At 47.2% G+C, this 17,914-nt stretch overlaps 4 protein-coding genes across 4 annotated transcripts; 1 reads left to right on the forward strand and 3 right to left on the reverse strand.

Annotated features, from left to right (window-relative positions):
• PtA15_9A308 (uncharacterized protein) lies at window positions 1–792 on the reverse strand (the record flags this gene model as incomplete). Its single annotated transcript, XM_053172504.1, has 2 exons — window positions 1–612; window positions 727–792. The coding sequence occupies 2 exons, from the start codon at window positions 790–792 to the stop codon at window positions 1–3; spliced, it is 678 nt and encodes a 225-aa protein (XP_053023738.1).
• A 4,851-nt stretch (window positions 793–5,643) lies between these two features.
• On the reverse strand, window positions 5,644–6,964 carry PtA15_9A309 (uncharacterized protein; the record flags this gene model as incomplete). The annotated part of the gene is made up of 3 exons (XM_053172505.1): window positions 5,644–5,663; window positions 5,751–6,453; window positions 6,590–6,964. The coding sequence occupies 3 exons, from the start codon at window positions 6,962–6,964 to the stop codon at window positions 5,644–5,646; spliced, it is 1,098 nt and encodes a 365-aa protein (XP_053023739.1).
• Window positions 6,965–7,116: 152 nt separating this feature from the next.
• On the forward strand, window positions 7,117–8,015 carry PtA15_9A310 (uncharacterized protein; the record flags this gene model as incomplete). Its single annotated transcript, XM_053172507.1, has 2 exons — window positions 7,117–7,276; window positions 7,348–8,015. The coding sequence occupies 2 exons, from the start codon at window positions 7,117–7,119 to the stop codon at window positions 8,013–8,015; spliced, it is 828 nt and encodes a 275-aa protein (XP_053023740.1).
• A 224-nt stretch (window positions 8,016–8,239) lies between these two features.
• PtA15_9A311 (uncharacterized protein) lies at window positions 8,240–9,837 on the reverse strand (the record flags this gene model as incomplete). Its single annotated transcript, XM_053172508.1, has 3 exons — window positions 8,240–8,556; window positions 8,632–9,212; window positions 9,308–9,837. 3 exons carry the CDS (start codon window positions 9,835–9,837, stop codon window positions 8,240–8,242), a joined length of 1,428 nt encoding a protein of 475 aa, XP_053023741.1.
• Between the last annotated feature and the right edge of the window lie 8,077 nt (window positions 9,838–17,914).

Genomic DNA, 17,914 nt, shown 5'->3' on the forward strand with positions numbered 1-17,914 from the left:
TCAATCAGATGTTTTGGAGATTTTATTTTCAGCTTCTCTGTCTTGATTCCCAACTAGTCCTGCTTCCCCGTTCTTCACACTTAACAGAGTCGATGCTTCAGATGTTTCGCCAACGGGGTCTTTTTCCTTCAAGTTTGGGATTTCTGGTTTTAGAATGTCGAACGCTTTCTTGGCGCCAGTGAACAGAGTGGAGACAGTCGACGACTTTTCCTTCTCATCTTCATACTTCTCTGCCGTTTTCGCTTTGTCCTTCGCCTCAGATGATCGATAGGGTGGCATCGGACGGTTTTCGGGGGTCTCGTTGTTGTTGCTGAGTGAGTGGCCGATCGTTTTGCTGGCTGGCGCTTTGGCTGTGTCCGTCCGAGACTTAGAAATTTGGGCATCAGGAAGCTCTCCGGGGCCGGTCTGACTCTTAGCTGGCCGAGAGGTCGAGCTCGAATCGAAGTCCTTTGAAGGCCCTTTGAAAGCTACCTTCTGAGGTGGAAATTTCCCCGTAGATCCAGCTTTCAAGCCCTTGGTAAGCTTGCGAACAAACGACGAACTGCTCCGTTTTTGTATCTTCACATGCATAGCTTCTCTCCCACTGAGGGCGATCGGCTTTGCTCGAGGTCTCTACAAAAAGCGATCAGGATAACAGAATATACCTTTGGTCAATCAATCGAGACAACCTGAGCTCCTAAGTCTAGCAAGTTGCGGTGCCTGCAGTACATGTTTGTTGGCACTTACTTTTTCGTGTCCATTTGCTCTGGAAAACAGAAGCACGGACATGGCCAGGAGTAAGACAAATCGCATGGTTAAGTCGATATAGGTATAGATAGTTTTTAAGCCGAACACAAGCCCGTTGAGTTAGGCCGAAGTCAGGATGGGGAGTATGCCGTGAGCTTGGAGCTACAGCCGCTTATTATCCTCCGTTGTTGACCCGTCCTCTGGCCTGGGGTCCTATGCAAGTCAATGACAATGGATACTCGATACGCCATTGAATGGCCGATAGACATATCAAAGGAAACCCCATCCCGCGCTTGGACGAGCCTTGGAGTGGTCGCTAGAACTAGCAGAATATCTTCGGTGAAGTTGTATACATATCAAGTCACAACATCAGCGGTTTTGAATAAATACGTTGACTACGAGTGGTGGTACTAGGACTAGTTCAGGGGGAAGGCACGCGAGCTGAGTCATCGGAGCAACAAATCCCGGACTTAACATAATTATTTTAAAGGTCCCAGCCTCCTCCGACTTACAAACTAAGACGCTTTTCTGGCGTGAGCCAGATCCAAGGTTTGGTGGGAGTGGCATTCTTTCCATTACCACACTACCACAACTTCGATTTTCTACAGAGTCTAATTGCTATATTTTGATTTTTGGTACATACTTTTTTCCTCTTTTTTCACTGTAAAAGCTTGCTTGCATCTGAAAAAAATATATATTAGAAGTTCAAGATTTTGAACTTTGAGATTCTACCTGTACCTTATGACAAGGACCGAGCGCAGTCATACCTGAGTTGCAAAAATGAAGGAGTGAGAATACATAAAAAAAAAAAAATAGGCATGGTAAGCATTCATAAAAACAAACCAACAAAGAGATATGATGAGTGGAATAGAAGCTAGGAGAGCCAAAGAGGCATGTTTACAATTGAAAATTTGATCTTGCAAGATCAAAAACACCACCCCTGGGATACACATATGACCCTCAAACAAAGGCTTTGTTGCGCGGACCTTCATGCAAATTGGTTGTCCCCACAAAGAGGGGTTGCCTGTGCAATTCTGTTTTTTTACCCCTTCCAATCCAATCTGCTGTCACTGGTAGACTTGGGGGGCCATGTATGACTTCCGAACAGTGGCAGCCTGTAATCTATGTTACCTTTTCAACAAAAAAGAAGTATAAGCATATGCTTAATATTTTGGAAGTTGAAAAATTGACTCCGAAGAATTAATAAATTGACTCCCAAAAGGTGTTTACGTCACGCGGAATGCCTCTGGACATCCTTCCCCGGTCCGCGGGACCAAAGTTTTACCCGCGCGCATTTTGGGAGTTGGAAAATTAATTCTACTCTCCAGAATGGGAGTCGGAATTTTAATTTCACAAAAAATGACGGAAAATAAAGAAAAATTTATACCTCTGCACTGGGGCACCTAAAGCCCCCCAAAATTTTACAGCAGCCATAAAGCACTCTGAATAGCACCTGATGAGCTTCAGGGCATTGGCACACCCCAGGGAAGGGGTGTGCTACTGTGGGTCTAATTTGGTGGATTTCCTACTAGGGAAATCCGCCAAAGCCTTAGCTACAGTGCCCCAAATCCCCGCAAAATTTCACAGTGGGCATAAAAGCCTCTGAAAGGCACATGTTGAACTTCTTGGAAGTAGGAAGCCCCAGGAAAGGGGTGTGCTACTGTAGGTCTCATTTTCATTGGGGGGGGGGGGGCAAAGCCCACCAGAATTTTACAGGTGGGAGAAATCCCTCTCAAGAGTAAATGGTGAGCTGCATGGCATTAGAACAACCCAGGAATGGGGTTTTCACTGTGGGTCTATTTTGGCGGATTTACTACAAAGGAAATCCGCCAAAACCATAGCCACAGTGCTCCAAAGTGTCCCAAAATTTTACAGAATTGGTTAAATTAATATGTATCCAGCTAGGCAGTAACCCATGAACCAATTTGTTTGAGGTGGCTGTTAGTAAATCCACCAAACTAGACCAACAGTGCACACCCCATTCCTGTGGTGTGCTAATGCCATGCAGTTCACCATGTGCTATCAGTACTGAGAGGGTTCCTGACCACTGTGAAATTCTGTGGTATTTTTCTGCTTCAGTGAGAAGATTTATCTTTATTTTTATCTTTTAATTCTTGGTAAAATTACATTTCCAACTCCCATTCTATGTGTGGTAATTAGATTCCAACTCCCAAAAATTATGTTTTGGGATTCATTGTTCAGAATGCAATTTTTGGGAGTCAATTAGTTAAGCCCCTACATGTATCATATATTTTCACTGGTGCTATCAGGAAGTACTTGGGCTTGAGGTTCATGCTTTGGATTGGCAGTGGCAGAGCTGCCTTGGCACATAGTTCAACATAAAACCCACAAAGGACAGAATGAAATAAAGATTGAAAATAACTTGGTCAAGTGGCTGGGATAAGATGTTTTGATGTGGAAGGTTAAAATAAGGGCTTCAGGAAAAACTGGCCAGGAAATATTTTAGTGTTTACTCCCTCCAGCAAGCCATCTGCCTATTAAAGGAGGGGACTTGATTGAGCCAGAAAAAGGGATTACTGTTTCACTTTTCCTGCGGGCTTCATCTGCCAACCAGGCTTCATAGAATTTATCTGTTTCTGTTTTTAGCCACTGTTTTCTTCCTGATTCAATTGAAAGCCATGCAAACTTTTTGATACGTTTTTTCTTGGATTCGCTCATTCCTGGATGCTTTTATTCAAGCCATTCATCCAAGGTCCTGTTTGAGGTTTTTCAAAACATTCAGATGTTGGTAGACTTAGACCAATTGATTCCCTGATAGACAAACAGAAGCTGAGGATAAGAGCTTACATATATTTGAGTTCGGTTGACCAGTGATTTAAAGTCCGTGTAAATTGTTCACTTTGGATATGTGGGTCTTGAGACCTTGATTGACCAATAAAAACAAAATGGTAAGAAAGTTAGGCCCAAAATTTTTGACAGAAGAGAAATAACATCAAAGGGTGAGGACCAGAGAACAAACCATTCTTTGTCTGGTCCTGCAGGTGGAATGCGGGACATTGATTTCAGGAACTCCCCGGGTTGAGCAAATAGCTCTTGGGCAAACATTGCTCTAAGACAGAGGTTGAGGGATCAGAAAATACTCATCTCCAATGAAGCTCAGCCGAACCATCATGGCTGGTCATGTCTGTTGAGTAATTGAACCAGGCCCCGATTTTTGAGACAAAAAAAGAACCCACCCATACCACTTTACTGCAGAATCCGCCCTCCAACGCTCCAAACCTGTTATTTGGGGACTAATGATCTGGAGGACCTTGAAATCTCTAAAAACAAGTTTCTTTAGTTCACGTGACAAGTGTCCAACGATAAAAGAATAAGAATAGGCCTGCTTTGATCATGAACCAGGCTACTCACACCTTTTTGCCTTGCCATCAACCCACTCAACTGATCCAGGAGGTAGGTCGACATGTATTTCTGGTCCATGGCATGTTTTACTGAGTATTATGTATGGTTCTTTGCGGTTTTTGGGATTGTTATAGAGGCCATCGAGCTCACCTGGTTTTTCTCTGCGTACAATGGGTATTAGTTATACTTTATCAAATATCTATGTATGTATTGGCAGGATAGGGGAATTGGATATATCACAGCCTATTTGGCTGATCGGCGATTTAACAAAAAAACACTCACATGATGGAATACCCTTGACCTTTCGTACCATCGGCTGTCCTTACCATATTTACGCCTACGTTGGGTGCTCTGTTTGCAACGAGTCACATCGGATTTCAGAGTGGCATAGATCAAGAGTGGAAAAATGAGCTGATCTTGCTCAAACATGTTGGTGCTTCCATTGATGCTCGCTTACTAGGTTACTTGGCTGGACTCGGAGTAATAATTGGAAAGTCTGCCGGAGGAAAAAGCACATAGCAGACTAAATTTGAGGAACTTGTCTTCACAAGTGAAGTTTGACGCTTACAGAGGAACATCCAGCTTTTCCGTGCGCTTCCACAGACTTGGACGCAAGCATCGTCCATGTGAGCAAGAGATTAGGACCAAAAGCGTTAGCAGCGCACCAGGATGAAGAAACATTCTAATTGTCTGCTTTTTAGCGACCCGAGGCTTCGAGACGGGGATAGAGCTGGATCAGAAGTGCTTCGAGTGCTTGATTATCGTGGGGTAGGTGAATTGAGACCGGAGCTCAACAAGAGGCTCTTGTAAGACATCCAGCACTCGATACTGAGCGGCGTATGTCTCATTGGTCGACACATGAAGGAATCATCCAGATCCCGGCCCCTCGTAAGAAAAAATCAGGAGAAGGAACTGGTTTCAGAGCTCTCTGCAGAAGAGAACCCAACCCTTTACATACAAGCCCCTCGCTTCAGAGAGCTTCAGAGTGAGAAGGGTGAAACACCGCCAGGCGCCTCACGGGCTCAGCTTCGCGGCTCGCGAGGACGGTGCGAGGGTGGCCACTATATGGCGCGGGCGTCCTACGGTACGCAAGGGGGTTACTTTCCACAGGAAATAACAAATTTCCAGTGTGTCCAGCCCCACGCAAATTCCAGCTGTTCAGTGCAAAAAAATTGCTTAAAGTCCCGCACCTCCTCCCCATCCTCCGTATACCGCATCACCCGCCATCACTCGGTGTAAAAATGGAAGAGAAGATTGAAAGAATCATTGCGCAAGAGAGATCATCATGAAGAGATGAAGTTCGAGTGAGCCAGATCATAAGGACTTGATCAAACTTAATGGGAGACGTTATATTTCATCGTCAAGGGAGAAAAAGAAAGAGGGGCGTGAAAGAAGGTAATTTTGGATGTATGTACACAAGCAAAAACATATTGACATGCATCTGAGACCTTCACAGTCTTTTTTTTGGATTGTGTGTACATAGTGAGAATGAATGGAATAATGGCTGCTAGCTTATGTCGGAGAGGTCATGTAGGGGAGGTAGAAGGGTGGAGGTTAAGAGAATCGTTTGATGACTAAACACCATGCAAGAAAGAAAGAAGACAGTGTCAAGATTATTAGAAAGAAAAATTAGGTTGAAGGCAGAGTGGGAATAGGCGGACCTTTATTCGCAGCATACCTGATGCTTTTGGTAAGCCCAGCAGAGAAGAGGCCTTTGCATGACTGATAGAGGGCAGGACGAGCGACGATCTGGACGAGGGAATGTTTTAGGGAATCATGGAGTGTGGAGTCTGCGGCAATGCGGGTCCAGATTTCGAGCTGATCGGTTGAGGGTAATTGAGGAGGGTCGATGGAAGATGTATGAGTGAACGCGCGATGCAAGTTCCATCGATGGAAGTAGATGGTCTGGATCCGTTCTCTGAGACGGACGGGCAGCTTGAGTAGGAGCTGGGCCCGGGCTTGAGGGGAACAGTCTTGTAGGAAGACCTTGGGCGAGGAGGACTCGGTGATGTGGGAGTGGAGTGCGTTGAGCAGGGGCCGATAGAGGGTCCTGAAGAGCTCGAGTTGGCGCTCGACGATGTTGTCGATCTTGGACGGGTTCTCGGCCCAGCGCATGCGGAAGTCGCCCGTATAGCTGAGCCCGGCGATCGTCCGATAGAGCTCGATCTCGTCAAATCGTTCGGGAAGCAGCAAGAGTGCGGTGCGCAGGGCGGAGGCTAGGTTGACCTGTTGGGCTAGTCGCACCCGGCCGTCGTCGCGGAGGATGTGGGTGGGCTTGTGCATCCGGCCTGCTAGATATAAGCTGTTCCAGTCTAGTAGGTCGTCGCATAGACTGTCGATTGAGACCACGCCATACTTGATCACCTGTGAGCAAGATCATCGGACGGTTACATTTTCTGCGTTCTCTGAAATACACATTCACATTCATGGGGTATCATCAGAGGATGGAGGAGGAGAAGAGGTTTTGAGAGGAAGACAGCAGAGAGAGAAGCAGATATACTCTGTCGTTGATCTTGGCTTGGACGTTGAACCAGAGGCCAGCGCCGGGGCCGTGTTCCTGGAGCCAAGTGACGCCGGGCGATCCGAGTATCCTCGCGGGCAGAGAGTAGTGGCTTGGGTTGTGGCGGAGGTTGATGCTGTGCCAATGGGAGGGATGGGAGACGGCGAAGATGAAGTCGAGCATGGCGTGGCTGTTGCGCTGGGGGTATGATTTCTGGGGGAAGACTGCTGAGCCGTATGCGAAGGCATATCTGATCGGCGGCCTGAATGAGCTGATGATTGCGCCTAGTTCGCCCGAGAGTGCTGCTCTGACTGGGAGGAGCTGGTTGCCGGCAAATCGTGGGGGGAGCCTGAGGGGCGCGGGCGAGGGTGGCATGGCTGGGGCGATGGTCCATTGTTTTTCTGTTTTTTTTTTTTTTTTGGGTTAAACAGTTTGAGGTGCTGCGGCGAGACCACTGCGGCGCAGCACCACGCACCACACCTCCAGCCGCGGGGGGCTCCACCTCGCGGCGACTGCCAGCTCCCGCCATGTCCCTCCGGCCACTCACCCTCACCCTCGTCAGGCACGGCGAATCCACCGACAACATCATCAACATCTGGGCCGGCCATCGCGATGCCACACTCACCAACTTCGGACACGCTCAGGCCCAGAGACTAGGCGCATCATTCAAGGACCAAGACTTCCACCGTTGAGTCCATCATTCCACTCGGCCCCAGCTGCTCGCACCGGCTCACCTTAGCACACCATTACACGCACAGGCATATTTTGTTCGGACCTCAAACGCGCTCACTTGACCGCCAACCAGATCCGGCTACAAAACCGGAAGAATCCAGTCCAGACCAACGGCCAGGATGCTGATCAGGTCCGGTTAAAGAGGAGCGAGCTGGTGGTCCTGCCACTGCTACGAGAGCAAAACTTCGGAGAGGCCGAAGGCGAGAGATGGGATAGTGGAAGATGCACCTACGAAGGATTCTATTCAGACAAATCACTCAAGTTCAAGGATGGCGAGAGCAGGGATGACGTCTATCGAAGGGCGGCTCAGTTCCACAAGGAAGTCATCATCCCCGAATGGCTCTCGATCCTCAAAGACCAAGGAACCACCTCAGATGATGACCAGGAGGTCCACTTCTGCATCGTCTCTCACGGCATCTTCCTCACCGAGCTCATCACCTACCTCAAGACTCTCGCCAGTCCCGACCAGGAACCTACAAATCCAGAGCATTTCTCAAACACCGGTTGGGAACGAATCAAGCTCACCTGGGATTTCATAGAGCAGCAACCGGTGGAACTCGTCCGCTTACAGAAAATCGCCTCAAACGTCACCGCCCATCTCGCCGGTCTCAAACGCCAACCCGGTGGGATCGGAAGCGCGCCTTGGGACCCCAGCCAATCTAAACTTGATTCATTTTTCTCCAAAGACTCGTAATCAATCCTCTAAACGCACCCCAATCAACTTCAAGCACACATTTCTATGACGAGAGATCATCTGGATCAATAAGCAAGCATCTTCCTTTACAAATATTATGTTATCCGTTTGTTCACACGAGTAGTATATACAAAGAAAATGCGAGTTAAACAACCGTAGTCAAAAAAAAAAAAATCTATAAAGAATTATGCTCCATTGTGTATACATAGAGGTTTGGTTTGCAGTTATTTGTTAGATAAAATCCTCGCCGCAAGGGGAGCAGGGATGACGAGATCAAGCCAAGTCCATTGTTGAGGATGACGGTATTGACCGAACATGCCGGGAGGACGACAGATATCACGGGTGAAGAGCGGGGCAGTAAGGAACAAGAATGCACACGTCCAGAGCTTGGCCCCTCCCAGTCGTTTGGGGATATGTGGGATAATGAACGGCTCGAGGATCAGTCCAAAGGATTGGACAAAGAAGAATAAGAAACTGGCTGGTAAGGTCTTGAATAATTCCCGCGGATATGGATGCGGCTCCCGTTGGAATGCGTACATGGCTAGCAATTTGTTCAGATATACACAGTTAGCTACCAAGCCCTCCATGTTTCGCCACAAAAAAAAAGAGGGCTCACGATATTCATGGAAAAGTCCACTAAGCGCAAAGACGCCCATGACGCCGCAGACTTTCTGAACGTTTGTCGAGCCGCCTAAAGCTCTCGCAAGGGACATGGCCGGCTTACCCCCACAGAAGAGGAAAGGACGGCGGAACTTTTGGTGCCAAGTCTTTCCCCAGAAATGGGCCAGAGAAGAGAGCTCGAACATTGGGCCGAACTGGGGAGGAAAATTGACTGGATTGACGAGCTCGACGAGGTTGGGGGGAAGGCGGGTGCGTTTGAGCAATGGGTAGAGCGGATACGAGAGTAGTGCCGGCACCGATGACATCATCTCTATAGAGGTCGATATTACGAACATTGCACACATCGAGTGTAGTCCACATGCTAACAGTCCTAGACCTGGGAAGGATGGCACGCCTAGACTGATGAGCGCTTTCCGTGAGTCGAAACTATAAGTAGTGAAGTCTTGCGAATAGAGCACAAATCCTAGACATGGTAGAAGGACTAGATGCAGGCGGACTACTTCGAGGAATGCGCGGAGAAATGAACTCTCGTTGCCTTTGGCTGCAGGGCCCCATGACCATCTGAATCCACGCTGACTGTGTAGAAAAAAGAACATAAGGGTTAATGCGCATCGAGAGGGTGGCAGAGAGAGAGAGAGAGAGAGCTATAAGTTTTCGCAGAGACAACGTACGCGCCAAATTGTAAGAAGATCCATAAGACAAAGTCGCCGAGACCAGACGGGGTATCTTTCTCGGGTGCAAGTTTATCGCTTGTTGCCTCTTTCTGCCAAACGGGACGACCGTCGGCGGATTTCGTCAAGCTGCGAAGACGGTAAGGGCCGGCGTCGAAGGTCCATTCGACGGCCTTGAAGATCATCATGGCGGCGATGAAGCCGGGAAGAATGTTGCGTTCCTCGAGCGGCACGACGGGCAGTCTGAACGGATAACATGCCCACCATCCGATGATCAGTGGGCCGAGTGATAAGCGCGTCAAGCGGGCTGAGGAGGAGCCTTCGAACTTCGGATGCATCAGGCCGCATTGGATCACCATCAGACTCAGAATTAAGACCAGCTCGAATATCCTCGTCGGTAATTTCCCTGAATGCGCGCCCTCCGATAGGCCGCTCGGCTCCCAGCTCGTCGTGCTTTCATTGCGGGTCAGCCATGGCATCGTCACACTGTTCAACGACGAGAACAGGGTCACATTGCTCATGTTTTCCATCCCGGGATTAAGGAGTCCTGTGGGGCTATCAGGAAAACCGTTGGCTGTTCTGAGTGATGTGTGTCTGTGCTTGGAATGGGGGCGATAGAGGCAGGCCTGCTAAGAGCGTTGAATAGGAGTGGAGAGAGGCAGATGAGATGGCAAAAAGCCGGTAAGAGAAAATTAGAACCCTTATATACAGATACAGCAGAGACTCAACGGATAGCTTGGGGCCGGGAGGAAATAGCGATGTAGCAAGGGTATCCAGTTTTTTTTTGTCGGTGTTTGTCTGTTTGTGGGGTGGAGGCTAAGGGAGGCATGGGCCAGACAACGGTTGCTTTATATTCATCCCTAATCCACTCATCCATCCGAGTCTCTAACCAAGCACTTGAGATCGCTCCAATCCGGTCACAAATCGCAGCCTCCTCCACGCCGACCACCCAAAGGATCCATTTTTTTCCGCCGATTTGTCGAGGCAACCGGCCGGTCGAGTCTTTTACTCTTAGCGCGCGGACTAAATATCCGTGGACGTTTGCAGCGCTTAGAAGCTGCGGGTTGGTACGAAACTGGAGGGCTGGTCTTGTTTGCAAGTCTCTGACGACAACTAGACACCCCTCCCGGGAAATGCTCGAGCCCAGAGACCACCACCTCCGGAAGCAAGCAGACACAAACCAAAAGGCAGCGAGCGACTGGCCATCCGGCCGAAGTAGATCTGTCGAACCTCATGACGATCATCGTATATATCAACATATCCGGAGCACAAGCGCCGAACAAATTGGACTCCTACAAATGATGTCATGCCCTACAATGTTTGTCCTGCTCCGGCTCGCATATCCGCCGCGCCCACCATGTCCTTATGTATTCATGATCATCAACGGAACATACACAAATATTTACATCCCTCCGCAATTCCATGCTCGTTATTATATGCTGGTTTGAAGTGTTTGTCCTACATCCCGCCCCCCGACGCGAATGCATACATATTGTTAGAGTTCAGGATGCACGATGGCAAACTTTGGTGGTTATCTATGTACTTAGATCATATGTACATAGATGTTTTAGCTTCCGTCAGTGACAGGTCCAAACCCTAACCCTGTCACTGCCGGGCACGTACAGTCCAGCTCTTGCACGCCCGGGATCCTCTCTCTTTCCTCACCGAGATTGGATACCGGGATCGACGCGTGGAGAGCTGACCGCCGCCGGACTGTACCGTGCAGGTTAGTCAACTATGCTTAGCAATTCACCGAGATTGGATACCGGGATCGACGCGTGGAGAGCTGACCGCCGCCGGACTGTACCGTGCAGTTTCCGAGCCTTTATACATATCTCCTCCCCGGCCGCCTTTTTCTTCTGTGGCATTCACTGATCCCTGCGCAGCCTGTTCCGTCCCTGCGTGGAATTAAGGCTCCGCAATCATCAGAGATCGGATCCCTCGGTTTCCAGAAGAAAAAAAGGACAATTGAGAGGACAGAGGAGATGAAGTGAATTACCGGTGCCAAGGTTAAACTGCGAGCGCGTCAAAGTGCGCCCGCCCCGCACCCGCACCCCGAGCTGCGCCCCAGATCTCGACTTTCCAGGGAGCCGGGAAAAGATACCACTCACACAAAAACAGATTGTTTATCACGCACAAAACGGGACCTAACATTGGTTTTGATCCAGCAAAAAAAATTCCGGGGGTGGGGTCATGTGTGCGCCACATGGTTGTATCCCCTATGCTTGTTTCATGAGAACATTGACGTTGACTCTGGAAATGGCAACTAGTATGACGGGCCTTCTCCGTCTTTCAGTGGGGGCCATCCGTTCTCTTGCCTCCACTGGGGGTTGTAGTATTTTGACCACCGATTTACAATGCGGGAAGGGATTTCGTGACTGCCACAACCATGTGTGGGGATCATCATGCCGAGTCCACATCTTCTGCAACCGTAATGCTGACAGCAAAGTGAAACTTCACAGAGTGACGCGTCCTGCTCTCGGAGCCAACCACATTCGTGCCATGATTCTGTTTGTTCTGGCGTGCCTTGAGTTTTTATGAGGTCTTTGTTGCGAGATGCATATCCTGTTTCAAGAAACTTTCTGCAGTCGGGACAAACGAGCGCGTCGGGTACTGCCAGAACTGAACAGGCCGCGGCGAGGCCAAACACGAAACGTATGACAGCTGTCCTTCGCATGGTTGCAGCAGTCTAGTATGGGGGTGGAGTATGTAGCTTGTCTGAAGGAGGATTTGAACTTTCAACTTATGGGTGCTTCTAGTCAACGCAGGGGCTCTTGCAGTGGTACAATGATACCATTATGCCAGCAAGCTGTGGCAGATCAAAGCTCTTTGTACTATTTAAATGGAAGGTTGGAGGTTTATTCAATTTGCCACTTCCAAAAAAGAAGTAAATGCAACTCATATGGTTTTGACTACAGAACTTGTAACCTTGAAACTAGAACTTTGCCCCATTTACTTGAATTGTTCCAAGGAGATGGAAATAGCCAACAGCATGAGTGAGACTAGATCCAAAATCAGGAAACAAGTCAAATTTGATAATGAAATGCTCAACTCCCATGGTTTGGAGAGTTGACTTGCAAAATTGGTGGATGCCAATTAGACTCTTTTCTCAATTTCTAGGGACAGCTTCAAGAACTAATTTTTGAGGGCCAGTTTTGTAGGATATTTTGGAACCAATGACCTCCCTTTGGTTCTAACTTTGGCAGGGGAGGTAGAACCAATGGGAAGTCCTCCAAATTTTAAGTGGGTTTTCTCCAATTCTATACCTGGGGTTGGGATTCCTTAACAAAAAAAAGGCTCCTTCTTATAACTACACAGATTCCCCAAAGGAGACCATGCTTGCAGAAATTCAATAAATTCCTCATCTTTCTGACTGTGAAGCAGTAGTTTGTGTTTGGATGGAGATAAAAAAAAACACCACAGGAGTTTTGTCAGCACTTGTTGAGTGCCATCTTTTAACTCATGCAGAGGTTTGATTAGATCCTTGTAAGACATTTTTTTGAAATTGGGCTGATGTTGGTTAGAATCCAGTGCCATCCAGCAGGGGGAGCTAATATGCGGAGGTAAAAAGACTAGATGTAACTAGTGTCAATCTGTTTGCTGGTGGGATAGTGAGTTTCATGTGGAATTCACATGATTAACACTGAATTTCCCATGGATTTCATCTCAAAGGGGGAGGTGACACAGGAGGCATTGAGGCTCCAAGAGTAGCAAACCAGTCCCTCCCAAGGTTTATAGCTCCAAATTTGGGATAGAAACCCAGTTTGTTGCCCGCGGTGGATTTGCTCTTAGGATCCACAACACCCAAAAGGCCCAGATCCCTGACTCCATCTTTCTCTTCTCAGACCAGAAATTTGTGAGAATACACGCCTAGGTGAATGACCGTGATCTCATAACGCTGCCGGGATATAAATCAGCTGCGGAACATGGTAAGCAAAGCAAAAATTGGAGTGCACATTCATGTAATCGAAAGAGTACAAACCCAATCACTTGAAAAAAGTGGATTGAATCCATGTGAAATGAATACAGCCAGCAATGTAAAAAAGCAGCAGAACTCATCAAGCTGAAAAAAAATTGACTAAACGGAGCAATTACATCCTGGGAAGACTAATATCCAATTGTAGGAACAACAGTGTTCCAGGCTCCAGCTAAGGTAAACAAAGTGTTGGTGTGGCGTAGTTTATAGATGGCCTCTTGCACACTGGTACCTGTCTGAATTTTTCAACTTCTCAACATTCACACTCACAGTGACCTGTGAGGGCAAGTACCCAGGTACCCGTATGCAGGGGCGGGTACCCGCTGTGGAGCTCTGACCGGTGCTGGGCCGTTGGCAGTTACTGGAAGGGAATGTGCTTTGATGCACTGCCTTTGCAATGGTCTGGAAAAGAGGTGAGGAATTGAGTGATGGCGGAAGTTGGAGGGGGATTTGTTGAGAGACAATGGGAAGTAGATTCCTGTCAGTGGTAGTTTGTTGTTTGGAGATCTGAGAAGGAAAAGGGTCCAGCAAAGAAGGGCCGGATCAGATGTGATCAAAACAAGGACTTGGGTAAGGGAATCAGTGCGGGGCTGAGAGCTTGAAATGACTCAGAAGCCTTGCGGGAAGATGTGATCAATAAACTTTGGAATCTTTATATTTGAATCTGATGAGTGATCCAAGAAGGTTCAGAAAAAGTCCCATGCCGCCCCATCATCTGAGTTCAAGCTGAACTCAGACTCTGGGGTTTGTGATATGCTGCCGAACAGGTCATCATACACCCGCGCGCCCTTGCGCGCACAACAACAACAAGAGACAAAACAGAAAGAAGGAAAGACAAAATCTCAAAAAAAAAAAAAAAAAAAAAAAAAACCCACCCACCACATACAGCTCCATCCAAACAGCGCGCATATATGAAAAGGAAAAGGAAAAAAAACAAGAAACAGAAAAATAAGGGAAAAAGAAAACAAAAAGCAAGGAAGAGAACCATAGCCACACTTACGCGCCGCCATGCGTGCAGGAAGGAGTCCTGAAACGTCTTGAGCCTTGCGCATGCGCCGCGCTGATGAATCTTGAGGTTTCTTGAGGTGTGACTGACTGAGAGTTTAGCTGAATTTTGGATCCTGAGATGGCCTCCACAAGGTTGATCACCACACTGCTCTGATATACTCACTGCCCATGAGAAATCCTCATGGTCAGCAATACACTGACTGACCGGGAGGGATTCCCACAGTCAGCAAGCTCATCAATGAACAGGAGGGGATCCTCCCAGCCATTGAGTATATCAATGAACAGGAGGTTCCAACCCTCTAAAAAAAGATAAAAAATTAGTAGCAACAACTCCCAAGTAAAAATTTGGTTTAGGAGAACAACTCCCAAAAAAAGGCCTGGGCCAACGTCCCGAGCTGGTTGGGACTTGTTTGCGGCGACGGATGGGACTTGTTTGCGGCGACGGATGGGAGTTGTTTTCTCAATAAACAGGAGTCGTTTTTCCAATCCTCAAATTTTATTGACCATCTTTGGTGTTCCTCCCAACACCTCCAAGCCTATATATCCCAATCCTTCTCCAATCACACCTTGGCGTAACTGAGCTACTCCAATTTTCCACATACATAACCTCTCCAATGTGCACAGGAAGAAAACAAAATAAAATAAATAAGAAAAGAGATGGGAAAAGGAACAGATTCAGAGTTGGAGCTGAACCTTGAATCTAGGGGTCCACCAAAGCTGAGTCCACAACAAAGGCAAAACCTAGGATCTTGATGTCTGCCACCTTGATCATAAAATACCATGAGGGTATCCACACGCTGCAGAGCCACAAAATGAAAGCTAGCTCTGTGTGTACCATCCCACACACAAAAATGTTTGGTTGACCAGTCATTGAGGAGTATACACCTTCTGGATGACCCATCCAGCATTCAATGAGAAGGAGTATAAAACTTCTGGATGACTGGTCAAAAGGCCATTGAGAGTATGTGCAATCTCACAATGAACAGTTCAACTGGTCATTTAACAGATTATGCACTCTTGATGACTAAACAACCCATGTGACCGGAAAAACCTGTCAGCAGTAGTGTAGCTCCACTAAGCTACACTAAACTACTGAATGAAAGTAGTTTAGAAACCCACTGTAAGTCACTGTGTGCAAAAAGGCTGACCTTACAAAAACTAGAGTCCAATGCAGCTATGCTGCCGCCACCCTGGGCACCACCCCAAACCACCCTGGAAAGGTCATTCCAAAACCCCAACGTTCCCTGTTGGAAATAAACTCCCAATGCAGCACCATAAAAATAATCTCATTTAACAGCTTGCTAAGGCCAAATAACCACCAGGAGCTCCCTATGCCCCCACCCGGCTTACAGTTTGTGGATTAAACTATCTTCTATCTTGCATGTTAATATTATGAGTACTCATTTTGCAAGCAGACAATGAAAGTATCACATTTGTTTTGTAAGAAAAACTTGGCACATACTAGCTCAGGTTTTGGCTTGACAAGTGCAGCCAATAATCAGAATGCCAGAGGTTTTTTTGGTTATCTGCTGTCAAGAGGACTATTTGTAATTGAAGCAAGGTTTCATCTAAGTATTGAAAATTTTGAAAACAGACCACAAACCTCTCAAGACAGGGCCAATGAACAGCCCAGGAAAATTGGACCAACCCATTGGTGTTTCAAGTGGCTCCCAAAAAATTATGATTTACCTGTAGGGAAGGGGCCGCCTTCTTGGCACAAAATCAGCCAAGTATTCTCAGAGCCTCATACAAAAGTGTATACAATAAGACACTAGTGAGATGAAACACCATTACCATTCTACTCAAAGCAATAAAAATAGCCATGGAGTCCCCGCATCACATGAACAAACCAAAGAGGGTAAATCTACTTGATAACTTCCAAATAGGAGAGGAAAATTACCAAAAACCTGACCCTTCTCTGAAAATGGCCACTACCACATTCAAAAGAGGCCTCATTAAAACCCATGGGGAAGAGATTCACCATGAGCCAACGGACTGAAAGTGGAGAAATCAGCAGAAGATACAAGCAAGTCAAAATGTGAAATACTTTGCTGATCAGCCAGATGTCCTGAACCTGTGAGTGCAAATTCAAAGCAGAAGGAAGGTTGTGGAAACTTCCTGGTAAAAATTTGTGGACAATTGTGCAATGATTCATAAGTAGGAAAATAGGCAGGCCAGGGTGAGCATAAGAACGGGTTGTTGCTGAGTGATCACTGCCAGGCCCCAGCTCCCCTGTTGCGCCTGCGCAGGTAGAACTGGCCTCCTCTGTAACCCTCCGTCCTTGTACTTGCAAGAGGCCAGAGGACCAGAAGCAATCCCCATTTCAGTCCCCTGTTGCACTTGCACAGGCCAACTGACTATTTTTAACCCTCCGCCAGCACGTCAAGCTTGCAATTGGCTTTTGTGCAGTGTGAAAATCCACCTATTACAAGCCTCCCCCGCTTCAATTGCAATGTGGTTGAGGAAAAACAAGACCAAATTCAAACCTCAGGGAAGGGGCCGCCTTCTTGGCACAAAATCAGCCAAGTATTCTCAGAGCCTCATACAAAAGTGTATACAATAAGACACTAGTGAGATGAAACACCATTACCATTCTACTTAAAGCAATAAAAATAGCCATGGAATCCCCGCATCACATGAACAAACCAAAGAGGGTAAATCTACTTGATAACTTCCAAATAGGAGAGGAAAATTACCAAAAACCTGACCCTTCTCTGAAAATGGCCACTACCACATTCAAAAGAGGCCTAATTAAACCCCATGGGGAAGAGATTCACCATGAGCCAACGGACTGAAAGTGGAGAAATCAGCAGAAGATACAATCAAGTCAAAATGTGAAATACTTTGCTGATCAGCCAGATGTCCTGAACCTGTGAGTGCAAATTCAAAGCAGAAGGAAGGTTGTGGAAACTTCCTGGTAAAAATTTGTGGACAATTGTGCGATGATTCATAAGTAGGAAAATAGGCAGGCCAGGGTGAGCATAAGAACGGGTTGTTGCTGAGTGATCACTGCCAGGCCCCAGCTCCCCTGTTGCGCCTGCGCAGGTAGAACTGGCCTCCTCTGTAACCCTCCATCCTTGTACTTGCAAGAGGCCAGAGGACCAGAAGCAATCCCCATTTCAGTCCCCTGTTGCACTTGCACAGGCCAACTGACTATTTTTAACCCTCCGCCAACACGTCACGCTTGTTGGCTTTTGTGCAGTGTGAAAATCCCCATATTACAAGCCTCTCTGCTGCAATTGCAATGTGGTTGAGGAAAAACATGAGCAAATTCAAACCTCAGACCCTGCTCAATGGCACAGCTTAAATGCCAGCTCAACTGCTGCCCCCCTCTGTTCCCCTGCACTTGCAGAAGGCTAAGGGGGTTGAACCCAGCCTCTTTTCCTTTGTGGTTCATGAATTGGGGGGCCAGTCCAAGGCATTTATGTTTGGGGACTCGGATTCAATATCCTTAGATTCTAGCAACAACATCAGCAAACTGACTTCAAATTTACCAATCTTATTGTCTGCCCTATGAAGACCCCATTTTTCAGTCAGTGTTATAATCAAGTTTTGTAACTATGGTGAATTAATTAGTTTTATAATCAAGTGTGATAAATGTGGTGAATTCAAGTGAAATATGT

This window comes from Puccinia triticina, chromosome 9A (assembly GCF_026914185.1).
Source record: "Puccinia triticina chromosome 9A, complete sequence".
In the NCBI taxonomy this organism is placed as follows: domain Eukaryota; kingdom Fungi; phylum Basidiomycota; class Pucciniomycetes; order Pucciniales; family Pucciniaceae; genus Puccinia; species Puccinia triticina.